Source organism: Geotrypetes seraphini, chromosome 6, assembly GCF_902459505.1.
Source record: "Geotrypetes seraphini chromosome 6, aGeoSer1.1, whole genome shotgun sequence".
Classification (NCBI taxonomy): Eukaryota; Metazoa; Chordata; class Amphibia; order Gymnophiona; family Dermophiidae; genus Geotrypetes; species Geotrypetes seraphini.
The window spans coordinates 97,949,547-97,967,093 of NC_047089.1; the positions used below are offsets into that span (position 1 = coordinate 97,949,547).

The 17,547-nt window shown below is 45.6% G+C and overlaps 1 protein-coding gene across 6 annotated transcripts in view; it reads right to left on the reverse strand.

Moving 5' to 3' along the window:
* OBI1 (ORC ubiquitin ligase 1) overlaps nucleotides 1-17,547 on the reverse strand; it is a 134,077-nt gene that overhangs the window by 13,805 nt on the left and 102,725 nt on the right. For all 6 annotated transcript variants that reach the window (XM_033947441.1, XM_033947446.1, XM_033947445.1 and 3 more), the window contains one exon: nucleotides 14,545-14,787. In XM_033947441.1, the coding sequence (XP_033803332.1) occupies nucleotides 14,545-14,787 (243 nt within the window). The remainder of the gene's footprint in view (nucleotides 1-14,544; nucleotides 14,788-17,547) is intronic.

Below are 17,547 nucleotides of genomic sequence, written 5' to 3' on the forward strand. Positions count from 1 at the left end.
ACACCCATGCCTGCCAGACCCAGTCAACCCGGCCAGCCAGCCAGTCCTCAGTCAACTTGGCCAGCCAGCCAGCCCAAAGGCAACCAACCAACACTCCCCAAGCCAACCAGCCAGTCAACCTGGCCAGCCAGCCCAAAGGCAACCAGCCAACCCACCCCAAGCCAGCTAGCCAGTCCCAGGCCAGCCAGCCAGCTCAAAAGCAACCAGCCAACCCCCAGGCGGAGGAGCAGGAGCAGCGAGGAGTAGGGGAGTGAAAGAGACTAAGGGCAGGCAAGGGGAGGAGACAGAGAGAGAAGCGATCAGAGGCAGAGAGAGAAGGAAGCTCGGGGCAGCGGTGAGAGTTAGCTCCGCCCATCCCCATCGCGTCGGCAAGGCAGCGCCGAACTCCCCATTAAAAGGGGGAGGAGTTTAGGCACACGCGGCTCGAGCTTGGAGTGTAGGAGCAGGAGCAGTGAGGAGTAGGGGAGAGTGAAAGAGACTAAGGGCAGGCAAGAGGAGGAGGCAGAGAGGTGGCGATCAGGAGGCAGAGAGGGAAGGAAGCTCGGGGCAGCGGCGAGTTAGCTCCGCCCACTCCCACCGCGTTGCCAAGGCAGCGCCGAACTCCCCCTTAAAAGGGGAGGAGACAACGGCACACCGCCGTTCGGCGCATGACGAAGGCGAGCGACTAAGACGCTCACCTTAGCGAGCTCGTCTTTGCGAAGGAGCCGTAGAAAGAGTCTGGAAACTCAGACATCAGCAGAGTAACACCAACAAACTCACACCAAGCGGGAAGGTAGGTACAAATCCTAGATTTTAGCTAGCTACACAACAGGGCACACTCCCCCACATACCACACACCTAGAGGGGAAACGAGTACTCACTGACTCCATCACTTACTCCAACACTGTAACACAAGCAGACTCCAACACTGTAACACAAGCAGACTCCAACCACAAGCAGACTCCACACTGTAACACAAACAGACTCGCAACAAGCAGGAAGGCAGCCGCAAGCAGACTCCAACACTGTAACACAAGCAGACTCCAGCCACAAGCAGACTTCAACACTGTAACACAAGCAGTCTCACAACAAGCAGGAAGGCAGCCACAAGACCCAGTCTTTAGCTAGTTACACAGCAGGGCCCACACTCTCTCGCATACCACACACCTAGAGGGGAAACAAGCATTCACAGACACCAACACAGAGACACTAGCAGATGCAGATCAAACAGCAACACTAGCAGACTCACAACATAAAGGAAGGCAGAAACCAGGAAGCCAGAAAACATCCAGACACAGAAGGTCCACAACCGATTCGCCCAAACAACTCAGAAGGGCGACAAGAGATGGATGCCCAAGGAAGCCAGAAGGTGAGCTTTCCAGTCTTCTGCACCGGCTGCAATATGTATGACTACCTCCCTTCAGGGACTAGGGCATATATTTGCAGTCGTTGTAGGGAGCTGGATAGCTTGAAACGGCAGGTCCAGCTGCTAGAGGAGACAGTGCTGAACCTAAAAGAACTCCTTACCTTTGAAGAGGAAATCCGCGAACAGGAGAGACTTCTAGTGCAGTTCAGTCCAAATGAAGAGGTCAAGGAACTAGAAAGATACATCGAGGAAGCACACCAGCAACATGTGGAGAACTGTTCCCGAACAACTCAGGAAGAAGGCCTGGACGAGAGGAGGGAAGACACCCCTGCAAATTCTGGAGAGAAGGAAGCGGAGACAAGAGGCGATCACACACCAGGAGCAAGAGGGAGACTGCATGGGGACACCCCCCCACCCGAAGAGTAGAACTCCCCCCCACCTGAAGAGCAGAAAACAACTTCAGGAGCATCACAGGAGGGAGAAGATCGGATGTGGACTTACGACCCCCCCAGGAACCACCGAATACAGAAGATCGGGATCATCGTGGGAGACTCCATCGTATGGCATGTGGACAGCTACACCGCAGGAGGGAGAGAGGATAGAATCGTCACCTGCCTGCCGGGAGCGAGAGTTAAGGATGTGGCCAACAGGATCTCCAGGATCATAGACAGTGCAGGCGGAGAGGACACTGCTATACTTATCCACGTGGGAACCAATGATGTGAGCGGACGGAAGTATGACAGGGAAGAAATGAAGGGCCAGCTTTGCTTACTCGGAAAAATACTGAAGATCAGGGAGGTGAAGGTGGCCTTCTCAGAGATCCTCCCGGTACCAAGAGCGGATGGAAGAAGACAAGGGGAATTGCAAGCGATCAACGCCTGGATGAGACGATGGTGCGAAAAGGAAGGCTTTGACTTCGTGCGCAATTGGGCAACATTCTGGGGAAGAAGCAAGTACTACAGGAAGGATGGACTGCACCTCAACGAGGAAGGAGTAAGAGTATTGGCAGGCAACATGAAGAAGGCCATCGAGAAGATGTAGAAGTCACAGTCCCGCTGGGGACGAGCAATCACAACAGGATCAACTTCAAACTCAATGTTGGGAAGGGGAAAGGCACTAAAACCTCAACCACGACTTTAAACTTTAAAAGGGAAGATACGATAGCATGAGAACTATGGTGAAACAACGGATCAAGAAAAAAATGGGCAAAGTCAAAACGGTAGAACAGGCATGGTCACTTCTTAAAAATACTATCACGGAAGCACAAAGCCTCTACATTCCGCGGATGTCCAAAGCAAAGAAAACAAATGGCAAAAGAGAGCCGGCGTGACTTACTAAAGAGGTTAAGGAAGCCATATAAGAAAAAAAGGACTCCTTCAAAGCATGGAAACGCATGAAAACAACCGAAACTTGGAACAAACACAAGGATGATCAGAAGAAGTGTCACAGGGCGGTGAGGGATGCCAAAAAGGTCTATGAGGAGAAAATAGCGCAGGAGGCCAAAAACTTCAAGCCCTTCTTCAGGTATGTGAAAGGGAGAAAACCCGCAAAAGAGGCGGTGGGACCGCTGGACGACCAGGGAAGGAAAGGGTACATCAAGGATGACAAACAAATCGCAGACAGACTAAACTCCTTCTTTGCATCTGTTTTTACAAAGGAAGACACTGCAACAATTTCGGAAGCAGTGAAAGTGTTCAAAGGAGCAACAGAGGACAGCCTTACTACAGTAGAAGTGGACTTGGACCAGATTTACCACCAGATTGACAAACTCAAGTGACAAATCTCCTGGACCAGACGGAATTCATCCGAGAGTCTTGAAAGAGCTAAAAGTGGAAATCGGTGAACTATTGCAAAAACTTGCCAACCTGTCAATCAAAACAGGACAGATACCGGATGACTGGAAGATAGCAAACGTCACGCCGATATTTAAAAAAGGATCAAGAGGAGTACCGGGCAACTATAGACCTGTGAGTCTCACGTCAGTCCCTGGGAAGAAGGTTGAGGCGCTAATAAAGGATAGCATAACCCGGCACTTAGACACACACGACCTGATGAGAGCCAGCCAACATGGATTCAGGAAGGGGAAGTCATGTTTGACAACCTACTTCAATTTTTTGAGACAGTGAACAGACAAATTGATAGTGGAGAACCGGTGGATATTGTATACTTGGATTTTCAGAAAGCGTTCGACAAGGTTTCACATGTAAGATTCCTCAGGAAACTGCAAGGCCATGGAATAGGAGACATACTAAGATGGATAGGCAAATGGCTGGAGAACAGAAGGCAGAGAGTGGGCATAAATGGGAAATTCTCAGACTGGGAGACTGTGACTAGCGGTGTGCCCCAGGGCTCGGAACTTGGTCCCATCTTATTTAATATCTTCATAAATGACCTGGAGGATGGAACATCAAGTGAGATCATCAAGTTCGCAGATGACACAAAGCTATGTCGGGCAATCAAATCGCAGAAGGACAGCGAGGAACTCCAGAGTGACTTGAGCCAATTGGAAAATTGAGCAGATAAATGGCAGATGAAGTTTAATGTGGAAAAATGCAAAGTCATGCATTTAGGCAGAAAAAATAAGGAACACAAGTACAGTATGTCAGATGCAATTCTGGGAAAAACCGAACAGGAAAGGGACCTGGGCGTATTAATCGATAGGACCCTGAAGCCGTCGGCGCAATGCGCAGCAGCAGCAAAGAACGTGAATAGAATGCTAGGAATGATAAAGAAGGGAATCATGAGTAGATCGGAGAAAGTAATACTACCGCTTTATAGAGCGATGGTCAGATCACACTTGGAATACTGCATCCAACATTGGTCTCCATACCTAAAGAAGGATTTAAAAGTACTCGAGAGGGTGCAGAATCGAGCAACTAAGCTAATAAAGGGCATGGAGAACTTGGAACTTGAGAAGATAAGACTGCGAGGGGATATGATCGAGACTTTCAAAATACTGAAAGGATTCGACCAAATAGAGCAGGATAAAAAACTATTTATAATGTCCAATGTGACATAGACAAGAGGACATGGACTAAAGCTAAGGGGGGACAAGTTCAGGACAAATATCAGGAAGTTCTGCTTCACGCAACGAGTGGTAGAAACCTGGAATGCTCTCCCAGAAGAGGTAATTGCGGAATCCACCGTTCTAGGGTTTAAGGGTAAGTTAGATGTACATCTCCTTATGAGTGGCTTAAGGTGACATAGGTAAGGGTAAGCTCGATGCACATCTCTTATGAGAAGCTTAGAGTGATATGGGGACTAATACTATGCCAGGGTACACCTGGCTGAGCCTCCGCGTGTGCGGATCACCGGACTTGATGGACCTAGGGTCTGTTCCGGAGATGGCACTTCTTATGTTCTTATGTTCAGTCAACCCGTCCAGGCAAGCCCAGTTCAACCCGGCCAGCCAGTCCCAAGCCAGCCAGCCCAAAGGCAAAGACAGGCAGGCAGGCACACCCCCGGTACCTTTTTTTGGCATCCTGGAGGTCAAGCGCGCTTTCTGCGCCCCTGCTTGGGTTCCGCTGCTCTCTTCTGGCAGCGACAGCGGCGCAGGAGGCAGGCGCGCACTTTTTCCGTGCCTGCTTGGTCCCTCCCTGCGCTCCGAATGGCTGCCTGTCAGTTCTCGTGTTAGGGGGGATAAGCTGTCAAATGGTATAGATGTATGAGGTCAAAAAAGACTAAAGTATTAATACTGTACAGAACCTAGAGAATGACATGGGGAAAAAATTTTATCTCAGTACCCCCCCTTCCCGCAAACCATCTGATTCTATCCACACAAGCCTTGAATAGTTTTATACTGAACTTATTATATTAAAATATAAAAAGAAACAATATTCTGTACAATTGTCAATTTATAAATCAGTGTCTTCTCCCCACTCTCTTTTCCCCATTTTCCTTCAGCGTCCTCAGCCCACTCTCTCTCCACTTCCCTTCAGCGCAAGCACATAAAAACAAGCAAGCAATTTTATATAATTTTCATTCTATTCATTCATAGAAATTAAAGTCTAAATAATGCCAGTCACATAACAAAACATGATTTTACAAAAAATAATTCCCTGCACAGCCAAGCCTGCAAGAATTACTAGATGTCTTTCAGCAGCTCCCCTCCCTCCCCCTTACCTTCGTGGCCAAGTCAAAATGATCTTCCAACAATAAAATTTTAAAAAACACAAAACATACTGTACGCAGAGAAAATGTAAATTATTATTTATATTCTGCGGGTTTTCAAAGAAGTCAAGGCAGATGACTTTATGCAATGCCACCTCAGTAACAACTATACAAAAATAGACAAATATATCCCCTCCCTTTTTACTAAACTGCAATAGCGTTTTTTAGCACAGGGAGCTGCGCTGAATGCCCTGCGCTGTTCTTGATGCTCATAGGCTCCCTGCGCTAAAAACCGCTATTGTGGTTTAGTAAAAGGGGGCCATAGTGCAAAATATAGACAGCGGATATAAATTCTCAAAACGACACATTTTGATCACTAAATTGAAAATAAAATCATTTTTCTTACCTTTGCTGTCTGGTGATTTCATGAGTCTCTGGTTGCGTTTCCTTCTGACCGTGCATCCTTTCTTTCATTTCTTTTTGCACTCAGGTCCAACAATTGTCTCTTTCTATTCCCTCCCTCCTTCCTTCCTATGTCCCTAATGCCCCCGGTGCCTCCTTCCTATGTTCTTAGTGCCTCCTTCACATGTCCTTAGTGCCCCCAGTGCTCCTTCCTGTCCTTAGTGCCCCCAGTGCACCTTCTTATGTCCCCCTCACTGCCTTCCAGCCTTTGGTTCCACCCCCTCCCCCGAAGCTAGCCAGCCTACCTCCCTCCCTGCCATGCTAATGCCAGCATGCCTGCCTCCCTCCAGCGCCCAAGCCTGCCCCCCGCCCGAAAAAGACCCAGCTGCTGCTGCCTACAATCCGGACTGCCGCCACTGCCCACCGCAATTAAAGCAAAGGAAGGTCCAGGCGCCGGCCCACAAACTTTCTTCCCGATGTCAATTCTGACGTCGGAGAGGAAGTTCCGGGCCAGCCAGGCAGCGATTGGCAGGCCTGGAACTTCCTCTCCAACGTCAGAATTGACATCGGGAAGCAGGTTTGTGGGCCAGTGCCTGGACCTTCCTACTCTTTAGTGGTGGCGGTTGGCAGACTGGGGGGGTGTTTGAAGCAGTGGTAGACAGCAGCGGGGGTCTGTCCGGAGGTGGGGGGGCAGGCTTCGGCTTCGGAGGGGAAGCGATCGCCTGTCCCGTTGTCCCCACGCACAGCTTCGGGACACTGTCCCTGAAACTGGGACATTTCGGCGTCCCGAATCTGTGCATGGGGACAATGGGACAGGGGATCTAAAAAGGGGACAGTTCCGTTCAAAACGGGACGTACGGTCACCTTATCATTACGGGGAAGGGAAGCAGGTTGGGCACCCCTGCTCCAGCTAGCTGAGCAGCGAGCCGCACTCAAGTGGCTAAAGAGCTGCATGCGGCTCGCGAGCCGCAGTTTGCCGACCAGTGCTCTAGGTCAAATCACCATGAAATATGCCAGTTATCTCATACCTTTTATAATAAATGCATGACAAAAACTCAACTCTTAACTTACTCACATGAGAGCAGCACATATACAGACATAAAACATCAGTTGTGCATTGCTTATCCTGTGGATTGGTAATTATATCTGACATTTATCTACATCTTTATCTATATATATTTGATATCTTTGGAGAGTGATTCCACAGCTTCACTGTGCACACATCTCTGCTGCTTGGTCCTGATTCAGGGAAAACGTTTTCGATTCAGCCTACTGAATCAATATACTTTTCCCATCCAATTGGGTGTTTTTTCAAAAGTCCTGGCGGGTTTATTTTGTAGCCTCTTCATCCACTCCACCTCCTTTGCCCTCTCCTTACCACGCTGGCACTGTGGTATAAACAAAGATGACTTTTCCTTTCTCTGTTAGGTCCTAGCTCACGCTCGCTAACACAGCTCTTGCAGGATATACATTTCAAATCTGACATATTGTAATCACGAAATAGAAAATTGTTGTCTGGTTATTATTCAAATTTTATTGGTCCCAGGCTATGGTTTCTGTTTGTTTTCTGATAACTTGCTTGCCAGAGTCTGCTGCCCATTTGACGATTTCTTCTTTCTCTGTCCTCACCTTCCGTTTCCCTTCCCTCTCCCGGATGTCTGGCCTCTTTCTTTTTTTTGTCTCCATCCCCACAGTCCAGCATTTCTCTAATGACCCTTCCCCTCCCCCCCCCCAGCATTCCTCTCCTCCATGGGATTCAATAAGGCAGTACATTTGCGCTCTTTGGGCCATTGGCAGTGTGAGTGAAGCTTTCCCTCTGCTACTGCTTTGTGCCTAAGCGGGGCCAGGAAGCAGTAGCAGAGGGAAAGCTTCCAGCCGCAAAAGGAAGCGTGCTTACTTCACTCACGCTGCCAGTGGCTCGAAGAATTGTAGGAGTGGGGCATTCCTACAAAGAATGAAAGAGTGCCTGCAGCGATAGATCCCATCATCCCCAGATCCACCATCTCTCCTTTTCTCAACTACCCTTTCATCCAGCATCTCTCCCTCCTTCCCCAGCACCCCAGGGTCCACCATCTCTCCCTATCTCGTTCCAACTACCCTCCTATCCAGTATCTCTATCCTTATTCCTTCAACACCATCCCTTGGGTCCAACTTCTCTCCCTTTCTTTTCCCTCCCATTGTCCATCATCTCTCTCCCTCTCCTCTTTTCAGACTCATTATTTCTTCCTCTTCACCTCCCCTACCACCCTCAGTATGGCATATGCCCCTCTCTTTGGACCCCCCTCCCTCTGTGTACTTCTAATAGCTAAACCAGGGGGCTACCCAAAGGCCAGCATGTTTTCTCCATCTCTCCACCATTGTCTGGCTTCCCCCTGGCCTCCCGGTCTCACTTTAAAAACTAATTATGGCCTGCAGAGGATCGCTGGGGCTGTAGCAATTTTAGCATGCTGCTGGGGGCCTCAGTCACACATTCCCTCTGCTATGGTCTCGCCCCTCCTCTGATGTGACATCCTGTTTTGGTCTGGGATGGACCATGGCAGAGGGAATGTGCACCTAAGGTCAACGGCAGACTGCTAGAATTGCTACAGCTCTGGCGATCCTCTGCAGGTCGTAATTGGTTTTTAAAATGAGACCAGGAGGCCAGGGGGGAAGCCAGCTGATGATTTCATGGCAGTCCAACTTAATGTACAGAATCTTCTTACTCTACCAGCATAACCTATTCATAGGAAAGCTGGGAGTGTGTCCACACACTTTGTGAGAAATAACACTGTGCTCCAGGCTTAGTTATTGAATATAAACTGTATTAGGCTACCGAAAATAAAGGGTGAAAACCTGGTGAAAGGACAAAGCTAGACCCAAGTTTTCATGCAGCCATGTGGTCCAATAAAATGGATGCTGTTCTCTCTCAGAAGCTAAAAGGTAGGCGGGCTTAAGCTCTGTGATTTCAGCCAGGCTCTCTGGTAGAAGCAAAGCTCTCTGGGGATTTAAATCCACAAAGAACACTTTACCTACACATCTAAGAATAAACATATACTTGATTTATACAAGAACTAAGAAAATGCCCAGATAAAATGGGGGCAGGACAGGGGGAGTTGGGGGTTGGAAGGAGAGAGAGAGAGAGAGAGAGAGAGAGAGAAGCAACCATGGGGAAGGGAGAGAAATGCACTAAAAGGGTAGAGGATGAGTAGGGGGACCAAGGAAATGGGCAAAAGTTGGGCGGGGTCTTGTGTCTTCACAAGTATGGTAACCCTATGCGGAAGCAAGTAGCTTATAAGTTGCAAACAACTAAGGACAGAACTAATCCTAGATATTTAATGCTGGGGTACACATGGCTCCCAGCACTGAATACCTAGGTATATAAACTGAGCTGGAACTTAACTGGGCACCAAACACTTGCCAATATTCAGACTGGTGTATGGTTAACTTGGAACTGAGTTTTAGGCACCCGCTTACCTGGTTAGTGGGTAGAATATTGCAGCTTAACCAGCAACATGTTGACTCTGCCCAAGCTCTGTCTCAGGACCATTCCTAGTGGAGATATTAAATGGCACTACCCAGTTAAGTACTGCTGAATACTGGTGACTGACCAGCTCAGCAGGGATTAAATGGTCAGGAACTTCTAATGACTGACAAAATCTGCTTGAACACAGGCCACTCCAACTACATGGGTCTTGGAGAGAGCCAGAAGATTAGCCTCTGCCTATTTCTTGGGAGACTGTTGCACTTCTAGTTTTCCCTTTCTTGCTGACACGTCATAGATTTGGCATTGCTAGACAGACTTCACCTGTTCTGATACATCTACTGCCTTTACAAATATGCCTAAAAAAAGGTGGCTGTGAGGGAGTGAGGGGAACTTCTTCACTGGTACAAAAATTACACCACTGGACAGCAGGGGGGGGGGGGGGGGCGCTAGCTCAAAAGTAAGCATCTTGGGGAGGTGGGGGCAATCCTGATGAGTCATGGGGTGGGACTCAAGCAAGGAGATGTTCATATGTCCTAGAGTGGAGTCAGATAGGGAGGTCTTGCAGCAAGAGTCTTCCCATAGAAAGGTCCTGAGGCAAGAGGTCTCAAGGAGGGGAGACCCTCCCTAGATGCAGGTTGAGAAGTAGCCCAGGGGAAGAAAGGAAGCAGTGTTCTCCAGTATAAGCCTTGATAATGATAGCTAGACTCTGCTTGGCTGAGGTAAGCCAATTTCCTTATGAGGAATATACAGTACAGTATTAGATATTTAAATTGAAAGCAGGGTTAAACAGGGAAAATGAATGGATGAGTAAAGTTATATTCATTGGAAGTAAAGTTATTCTGAAGTAAAGTGATTTTTGAAGTAAAATTAAATAAGTATTAATGACTGATGAACAAAAGGCTCAAGCGGTAAATACTACATGACCTAAATACCTCTGACGGTCTGAAGAAGATTTGATATAAAAATGCACCCGAATCTTATACATGGGCATCAATACCTACTTTTTTCTATTTGCCATACCTCTTCCTATGCACCCTAGCATCCTTCTAGCTTTTCACCGTCACCTTTTAAACCTGTTTGGCCACCTTAAGATCATCACATACAATCATACCCAAGTCTCGCTTTTCTGTCATGCACATAAGTTCTTCACCCCCTAAACTGTACCATTCCTTCAGGTTTTTGCAGCCCAAATGCAAACTGATGCATGTGTTTAAGCAAGGTAGAGAGCACCAACTTGCGCTACCTGTCAAGAGTGGAAATAACAAGTACATGATTATATTCTAAAAATGGCTAAAGCTTCAATATAAAACTGCAGACTGTGTTCAAGATGCAGGCAAATTTTAATATGACAAGAACACAATATATAAAACCCTTTTACCAATAAAGGGACCCGACACGGTCCGTGTTTCGGACAAACCTTCATCAGGGGTCCATGGTAAAATAGGGGGGCTAAAAAATGCCACAAAAAAAATTGAAGAATCTCGACGGGATGCCTGTGTGTATCAAGTTCGCCAAAAAAGCCAACAGCAGTAAAACGAAGGTTTGTCCGAAACACGGACCGTGTCGGGTCCCTTTATTGGTAAAAGGGTTTTATATATTGTGTTCTTGTCATATTAAAATTTGCCTGCATCTTGTACAGTTTTGTTTTGGTTGCTCCTGGCTGATTTTTTCTGCAGATCTTTTTTGGATTCCCTTTTTTTGTTGTTGTGTTTCTAAAACTTCAATATGCCTTCAAGGTTGGTGGGGACTGTAGTGAAATATGCCAATTGCTATTTGATTTCCATACAAGCCTGTTCCAATGATGGTCTGTAAGCACCACATTGATGTAAAGTTATGCAGAAGATGGTCACAATTACTTCCTTTAGTTTCTCCACATCCTCTTTTAGTTTTATGGACATATCATTAGCTGCCTGAAGTTTTTTGTTCAATTCCTCCAGAGTTTTAAAATCACATTTGCTTTCTCTGGTGCTCTCAGCTTGTTATCTCCACCTGCTGGTAGATGGACATAACCCACTTGTCTCTGGATTCATCCACTGATGATGACAAGGAACGTGTGGTATAAGTGTCAATAAATGTCAAATGTCAGACATAGATATGACTTTGCCCCATCAAGAACAATTTTTCAAACATTGAAGGAAAAATCCACAGTGAAATCACACGGCCCAATGATAGAAAAAAAGGAGAAAAAAGTCTCAGACAGATGTGGAAAAGTAAAATGCTGAAAAAACTAAGATGGCTAATAGGGAAAAACTAAAAGAAAAAGGAAGGAGATAACATCCCGTACCACTCACAAACAGGCCGCCACATAAAGCATATTGAGAGGAGCACAAGAAAAGATGACCTCTCAGCTCTGTGGAAATAAAAGATGACTCTCTCGTCCTATATGGCTGAGGCAGGTGGTAAGGCATCTAGAAGATTTTGAATGCTGGATAGTGTATGTGCCAAGGCTCCGTTGGATAATGTTTCCCACCATTGGTAATATTTTGTCCTGCTTGTCTTCAGAGAAAAATATTTATGAGCATTTATATTCATCTGCTGCCATCACCAAGTACTGTGTAATGTAATTGGCCAATAAATACAGATGCAGGAGAGCCTGGGACTTTGTCTAAGTCCAAATGCTTTGTGTTTCCACTATTGCCCATGTTAGAAACTGAAAGCCCAATTTTTTCCCTATAGAGTTCAATGATCAGGCATGAACTTTGATAGAAAAGTTTGTGTGTTTCAAATTTCACAACTTTCTGCTTCACTGTCCCAAGGGGAAAAAACCTGTGGCTCTAAATCTGTTACACTCTAAAAATCTGAGTATTGTTACAGATAAAGTTATTACAGAAGTTATTACACTTTTTTGTTTGGGAGGAGCCTGAAAGCTCTGCCACTGACCCCGCCCAATCTCCCCCTCCAGACCCCGCCCGTATAATAGTACTAATTGTAATACAATTGTTTTCCATTCATTTTTCATATATACACACAATATAATCTTATTAATAACACATAATGGTTAACCACAAAATTAAACTACACAAAGCACACTGTATGCTTCTAAACATTGCCTTATTTCCATTTCTTATTTATACATTTTTTATCAATACAGTTACAAGACTACTTGATTCTACAAAAAGCAACAAAAAATTTATTTCTACCTTTTGTCGTTTCTGCTTTAATCATCTTCTCTTCATTCTTCTTTCTATGCAGCGTTTGTCCTCTCTCCCTTCCATGCAACATCTGCCATCTCTCTTTGCCCCTTCCATCCAGCCTCTGCCCTCTATCTCTACCCCATCTACTGTCCACCCTCCCTCTGCCCCTTCCATCCACTGTCCACCCTCTCTGCCTTTTCCATCCAGTGTTTGCCCTCTCTCTCATCCATACGGCATCTTCCCTCTTTTTAGATCCCTTCAATAAACTGTATATCCTGTGCCCCTTCTCTCCTTTGTACATGATTCATTTCAGCTTTACCCCTCCTCTCTCCATTTTTCTGTCTCCACCCCGTCCCCTATGCTCTGGCATCTCTCTCTTCTCCTTTCCTTCCTTCCTTCCCACTCCACTGACATCTCTATTTCCTTCCCCAACCCCATGCCCTGGCATCTCTCACCTCTCCTATCTCTCCCTCCATGCTGTGGCACCTCCTCTCCTTCCTTTCCCTCTGGTCTGGCATTTGTCTCCTTAGTTTCCCTTCCCTCCCCCATGCCCTGGCATCTCTCGCCTCTCCTTCCTTCCTTTCTCTCCCTCCTTTCTTCCTTCCTTTCCCCTGGTCTGGCATCTGTCTCCTACCCTCCCCCCATGCCCTGGCATCACTCCCTCCCCCTCCATGGTTTGGTATCTCCTTTCCTTTCCCTCCCTCCCATGGACTTGGCATCTCTTGTTCCTCTCCTCTCCCCCTTCCCTGGTCTTTCTTCTCCCTCTTTTTCCCTCTCTCTCCCCAATTGGGTGCTGTAGCAGCATTTCTCTTTCTTCTCCCTCTTTCCCTCTCTCTCCCAAATTGGGTGAAACAGCAGCATTTCTCTTCCCCCCAGTCTTTCTTCTCCCTCTTTCCCTCCAATTGGGTGCAACAGCAGCAGCATTTCTTCCCTCCCCCCTTCCCTGGTCTTCCTTCTTCTTTCCCTCTCTTTCCCCAAAAGGGTGGTGCAGCAGCATTCCCCTCGCAGTCTCACATAGCTCGGCAGCATTTCTCATCCCCCCAAAAGCATTCCCCCCGCGGTCTCACATAGCCGTTGTCAGCACAGCATTCACAACTTGCTGCTCCTACTTGCTTTGGGCATTCCTCGATGCCGGGTCCTATCTACTTTGTTTCCGCGAAGGCAAGAACTGGCAGCGAAGAAGGCCCGAAGTAAGCAGGAGCAGCGAGTTCAAGCCTCCCTCCCTGCCCTATTTCCCGCCGACGCTGCTTTAGCCAGCAAGTGACTTCGCCCATGCTCCGGAGCTCTAAAGCTATGCTTGTCAGCTTCTTTTCTCCTCCCTCCCCCCTCATGACGTAACTTCCGGTTTCGTCGAAGAAAAGTCGGGAAGCCGGCAAGCGCAGCGTTAGAGCCCCAGAACATGGACGAAGTTGCTTTCTGGCTACAGCGGGACATAGGGCAGCTACCCTGCTTGCTCCCCTCTAATGCTGGGCAAGTTTTGAGGAGGCCACGGCCCCTGTGGTTCCCCCCATTCCAACACCTATAAGTAGATTAGTAGTAGTGATACTATGCAAACTGATGTGTGTGTTTTTTAAGCAAGGTAGAGAGCACCAACTTGTGCTACCTGTCAAGCGTGGAAATAACAAGTACATGATTATAGTCTAAAAATGGCTAAAGCTTCAATATGCCTTCAAGGTTGGTGGGGACTGTACTGAAATATACCAATTGCTATTTGATTTCCATAGAAGCCTGTTCCATTGATGGTCTGTACAGCAGTGGTCTCAAACTCAAACCCTTTGCAGGGCCACATTTTGGATTTGTAGGTACTTGGAGGGCTTCAGAAAAAATAGTTAATGTCTTATTAAAGAAATGACAATTTTGCATGAGGTAAAACTCTTTATATTTATAAATCTTTCCTTTTGGCCAAGTCTTAATAATAATATTGTAATTTATAGCTAAAGAGACATATGATCAAGAAACTTTTATTTTACTTTTATGATTATGATAAACATAGAGGGCCTCAAAATAGTACCTGGCGGGCTGCATGTGGCCTCCAGGCCACGGGTTTGAGACCACTGCTGTACAGTTATGCAGAACATAGTCACAATTACCTCCTTTAGTTTCTCCACATCTTCTTTTAGTTTTATGGACATATCATTAGCTGCCTGAAGTTTTTTGTTCAATTCCTCCAGAGTTTCAAAATCACATTTGCTTTCTCTGGTGTTCTCAGCTTCTGCCCTTTTTCCTTTTTCAGTTAAGTTCACAGGATCCAAAACAATGCTCATTTGTGATTCTAAAGAAAGGTTCTTGCCTTTTAGATCATCCACTTCTCTCTCCAAAGATTCTATTTCATCCTAAAATACAATGAAGGCTTATTAGGGAAAAATTATATATTTTTTGGTTTTTAAAAAAAAGCAAAAATTACTACTTCTAAAAAGGAGACCAAACTAAAATCTCTCTTATTTAGAGACGCATTTCTAACCTAAGAATGAGCAATTCCTCTAACCTTCTTATTCCATTCACAATAATGAATGCCAACCACTTTTAAGAAGCGCTAATCTCCCTCTATGGTTTTTCCCTCCCCATTTACCAGTCTTATTTTATCTCAATGTATTTTGCGTTCACCTCCCCTTTGATCTGCTTGTTATTGTTTGTCTATATCTTACTCATTGAACTACTTTTTTTTTTTTTTAATTTTAAGTATATCAAGTGTTGAATAAACTTGGAAACTTGAGAGTAATTTTACAATAAAAATCTATGTGAAAAGTCCAAAAAAATTTCTATTTTATAAAGGCAACATGGGGCCCTTCTACTAAAGCTTAATGCAATCTAGCAGAATTAGCATGTACTAAGGGCCAGATTCTATAAAAGGTGCTACTCAGCGGTTATCAAAAATACTGCGCCATTTGTAGAATCACGCCTAGCAGCACCTAAGTAGACTTAGGCATCATAGATATAGGTGCTGCTCCATTAGGCCAGCTTTTCATTCGCCTAATTTGGCGGTGCCTATGTTGGATGCCTAAGTCAACCACGCCTGTTCTCCCCCTTAAAGAATAACCACACCTACTTTTTAACATAGACATCATTAGGCATCCCTAGGCACTGCATGGTACTTTTGCTTAGGTGTCACTAGGCGTCCTAAGAGGTTGGCATTGAACTCTTAAATTGCTCAATTTTTATTTTTTTGATTGGCTGAAAACCAGCATGGTCAATTACCACACCAATTAAAAAATTAAGTTCAGCATGGATCCCAAACTTGGGTGTCGTTACGTAGCTGTGATTAGGGCACCATTTATAGAATATGACCGTAAATGCTAAAAAGCCCATTTTAAATCTATGGCCTTCTTAGCATTTACTGCATGCTAATTCTGTTAGATCACACTAAGCTATAATACAAGAGCCTGGTGGGCACTTAAAGAAAGATTAGGTTCTTACCTTGATAATCTTCTTTCTTGTAGATGTGTCTAGTGGTCCTGAACTGTAGGGTCTTGTATCTGAACCCACAAGTTGCTTGCAGAAAACTGTCAATCATGTTTTCAACTTCCCCTCTTTCCCAGGGAGCTGCTCCTGCTCCCTCAGTTCGTACAAAAGCAATCAAGCAGCACTGTAAAGAAAAACATTCTTCAACAGTATAATTCTGTTCTGCTCTGTAACAAACATTAGCAATAAACGTTATAACATTCAAACAGCTGTTATAAAAACAGATGCAAAAACATATACAACCAGCACTAATTTTATATAGAGCTCGTAGCTACTCGCATGTCCCACTATCTAGCAGACTTGAAGCAGACTGCCACTGTCTGCAGCGTTCTTCCTTTTTTTTCTTTTCTTCTTTACACTCTTTAAAAGGCAGAGATTTATTCAGCACCAGACTGATTCCAAGGCAGAAGGCAGACAAACCCCACATATAGGGCGGGGCTTCAGGACCACTAGACACATCTACAATTAAGAAGATAATATAAATGTAAGAACCTAATCTTTCTTTCTAGTGCAATGTGTCTAGTGGTCCTGAACCATAGAGATGTACCAAAGCTAGGGCAAGCCTACTGAGCCTGCTTTCAGAAAGGAGAACTCAAAAGCGGTGTCTTTCCTGGCTGCTACATCTACCCTGTAGAACCTGGTGAACGTATGTAGGGTAGACCAGGTAGTCGCTCTACAGATCTCCTTGGGAGAGACAGCCCTAGTCTCTGCCCAAGAGGTATCAACTTCTCTATTGGAGTGGGCTTTCAATGCACTCGGTGGCTGCTTACTGCAGCCCATATACGCGGAAGAAATAGTCATTTTAATCTATCTGGAAATTGAGGTTTTAGGCGACGATCTTCCTTTCTTTGCATGACTAGTCAAGTCAAAGTGATGATCCGATACACGATAAGCATTGGTAACTTCAAGGTACTGGAGAAGAGCATGCTTGACATCCAGCAAATGCAATGCCCTGTCTTTATTCCTCGACCCAATAGGAGAAAAAGCGGGTAGAGGGACTTCCTGATCAACATGGAAGGCCGAGACAACTTTTGGCAGGAAGGATGGAACTGTCAGTGTTCTCCCCAGAAATTTTTTCCAGCCGGGTGGCATGAAAAAGTAGCCGGGTGGGGCGGGATGGGGAAATTTGGTGGTGGGGACAATTAACCCCCTCTTTTACTAAGGTGCGCTAGCATTTTTAGCACACGCAAACCCCTACGCTACGTGGGAAAACTAATGCCAGCTCAATGATGGCATTAGCATCTAGCGCGCGTGGCAATTCTCCGCGCACTATGCGCACGCTAAAACCACTATCGTAACTTAGTAAAAGGAGCCCTAAATGTGTACTATTTTTATTAGTTAAGTATTATTATGATTTTCCAATGCTCAATATGACTTCCTTTTTTAAGGTTTGACACTTGTACCAGAATATTTTTACTAAATTTAAGAAGTATTTGCCCTCTTTCAAATGGTATAGAAGTTAAAAAAAGGGAAAGGTGTTAATGAAGTCATTAAGTTCAATCTAGCCATTTATTTCTGCATGAATTTAAACAACTAAAAAAAAAAAGATAAATATAGCTCATCCAGTCATACAAGAAATGGCTCTATAGCAGGGGTGTCCACACTTTTTGGGCTTGCGAGCTACTTTTAAAATG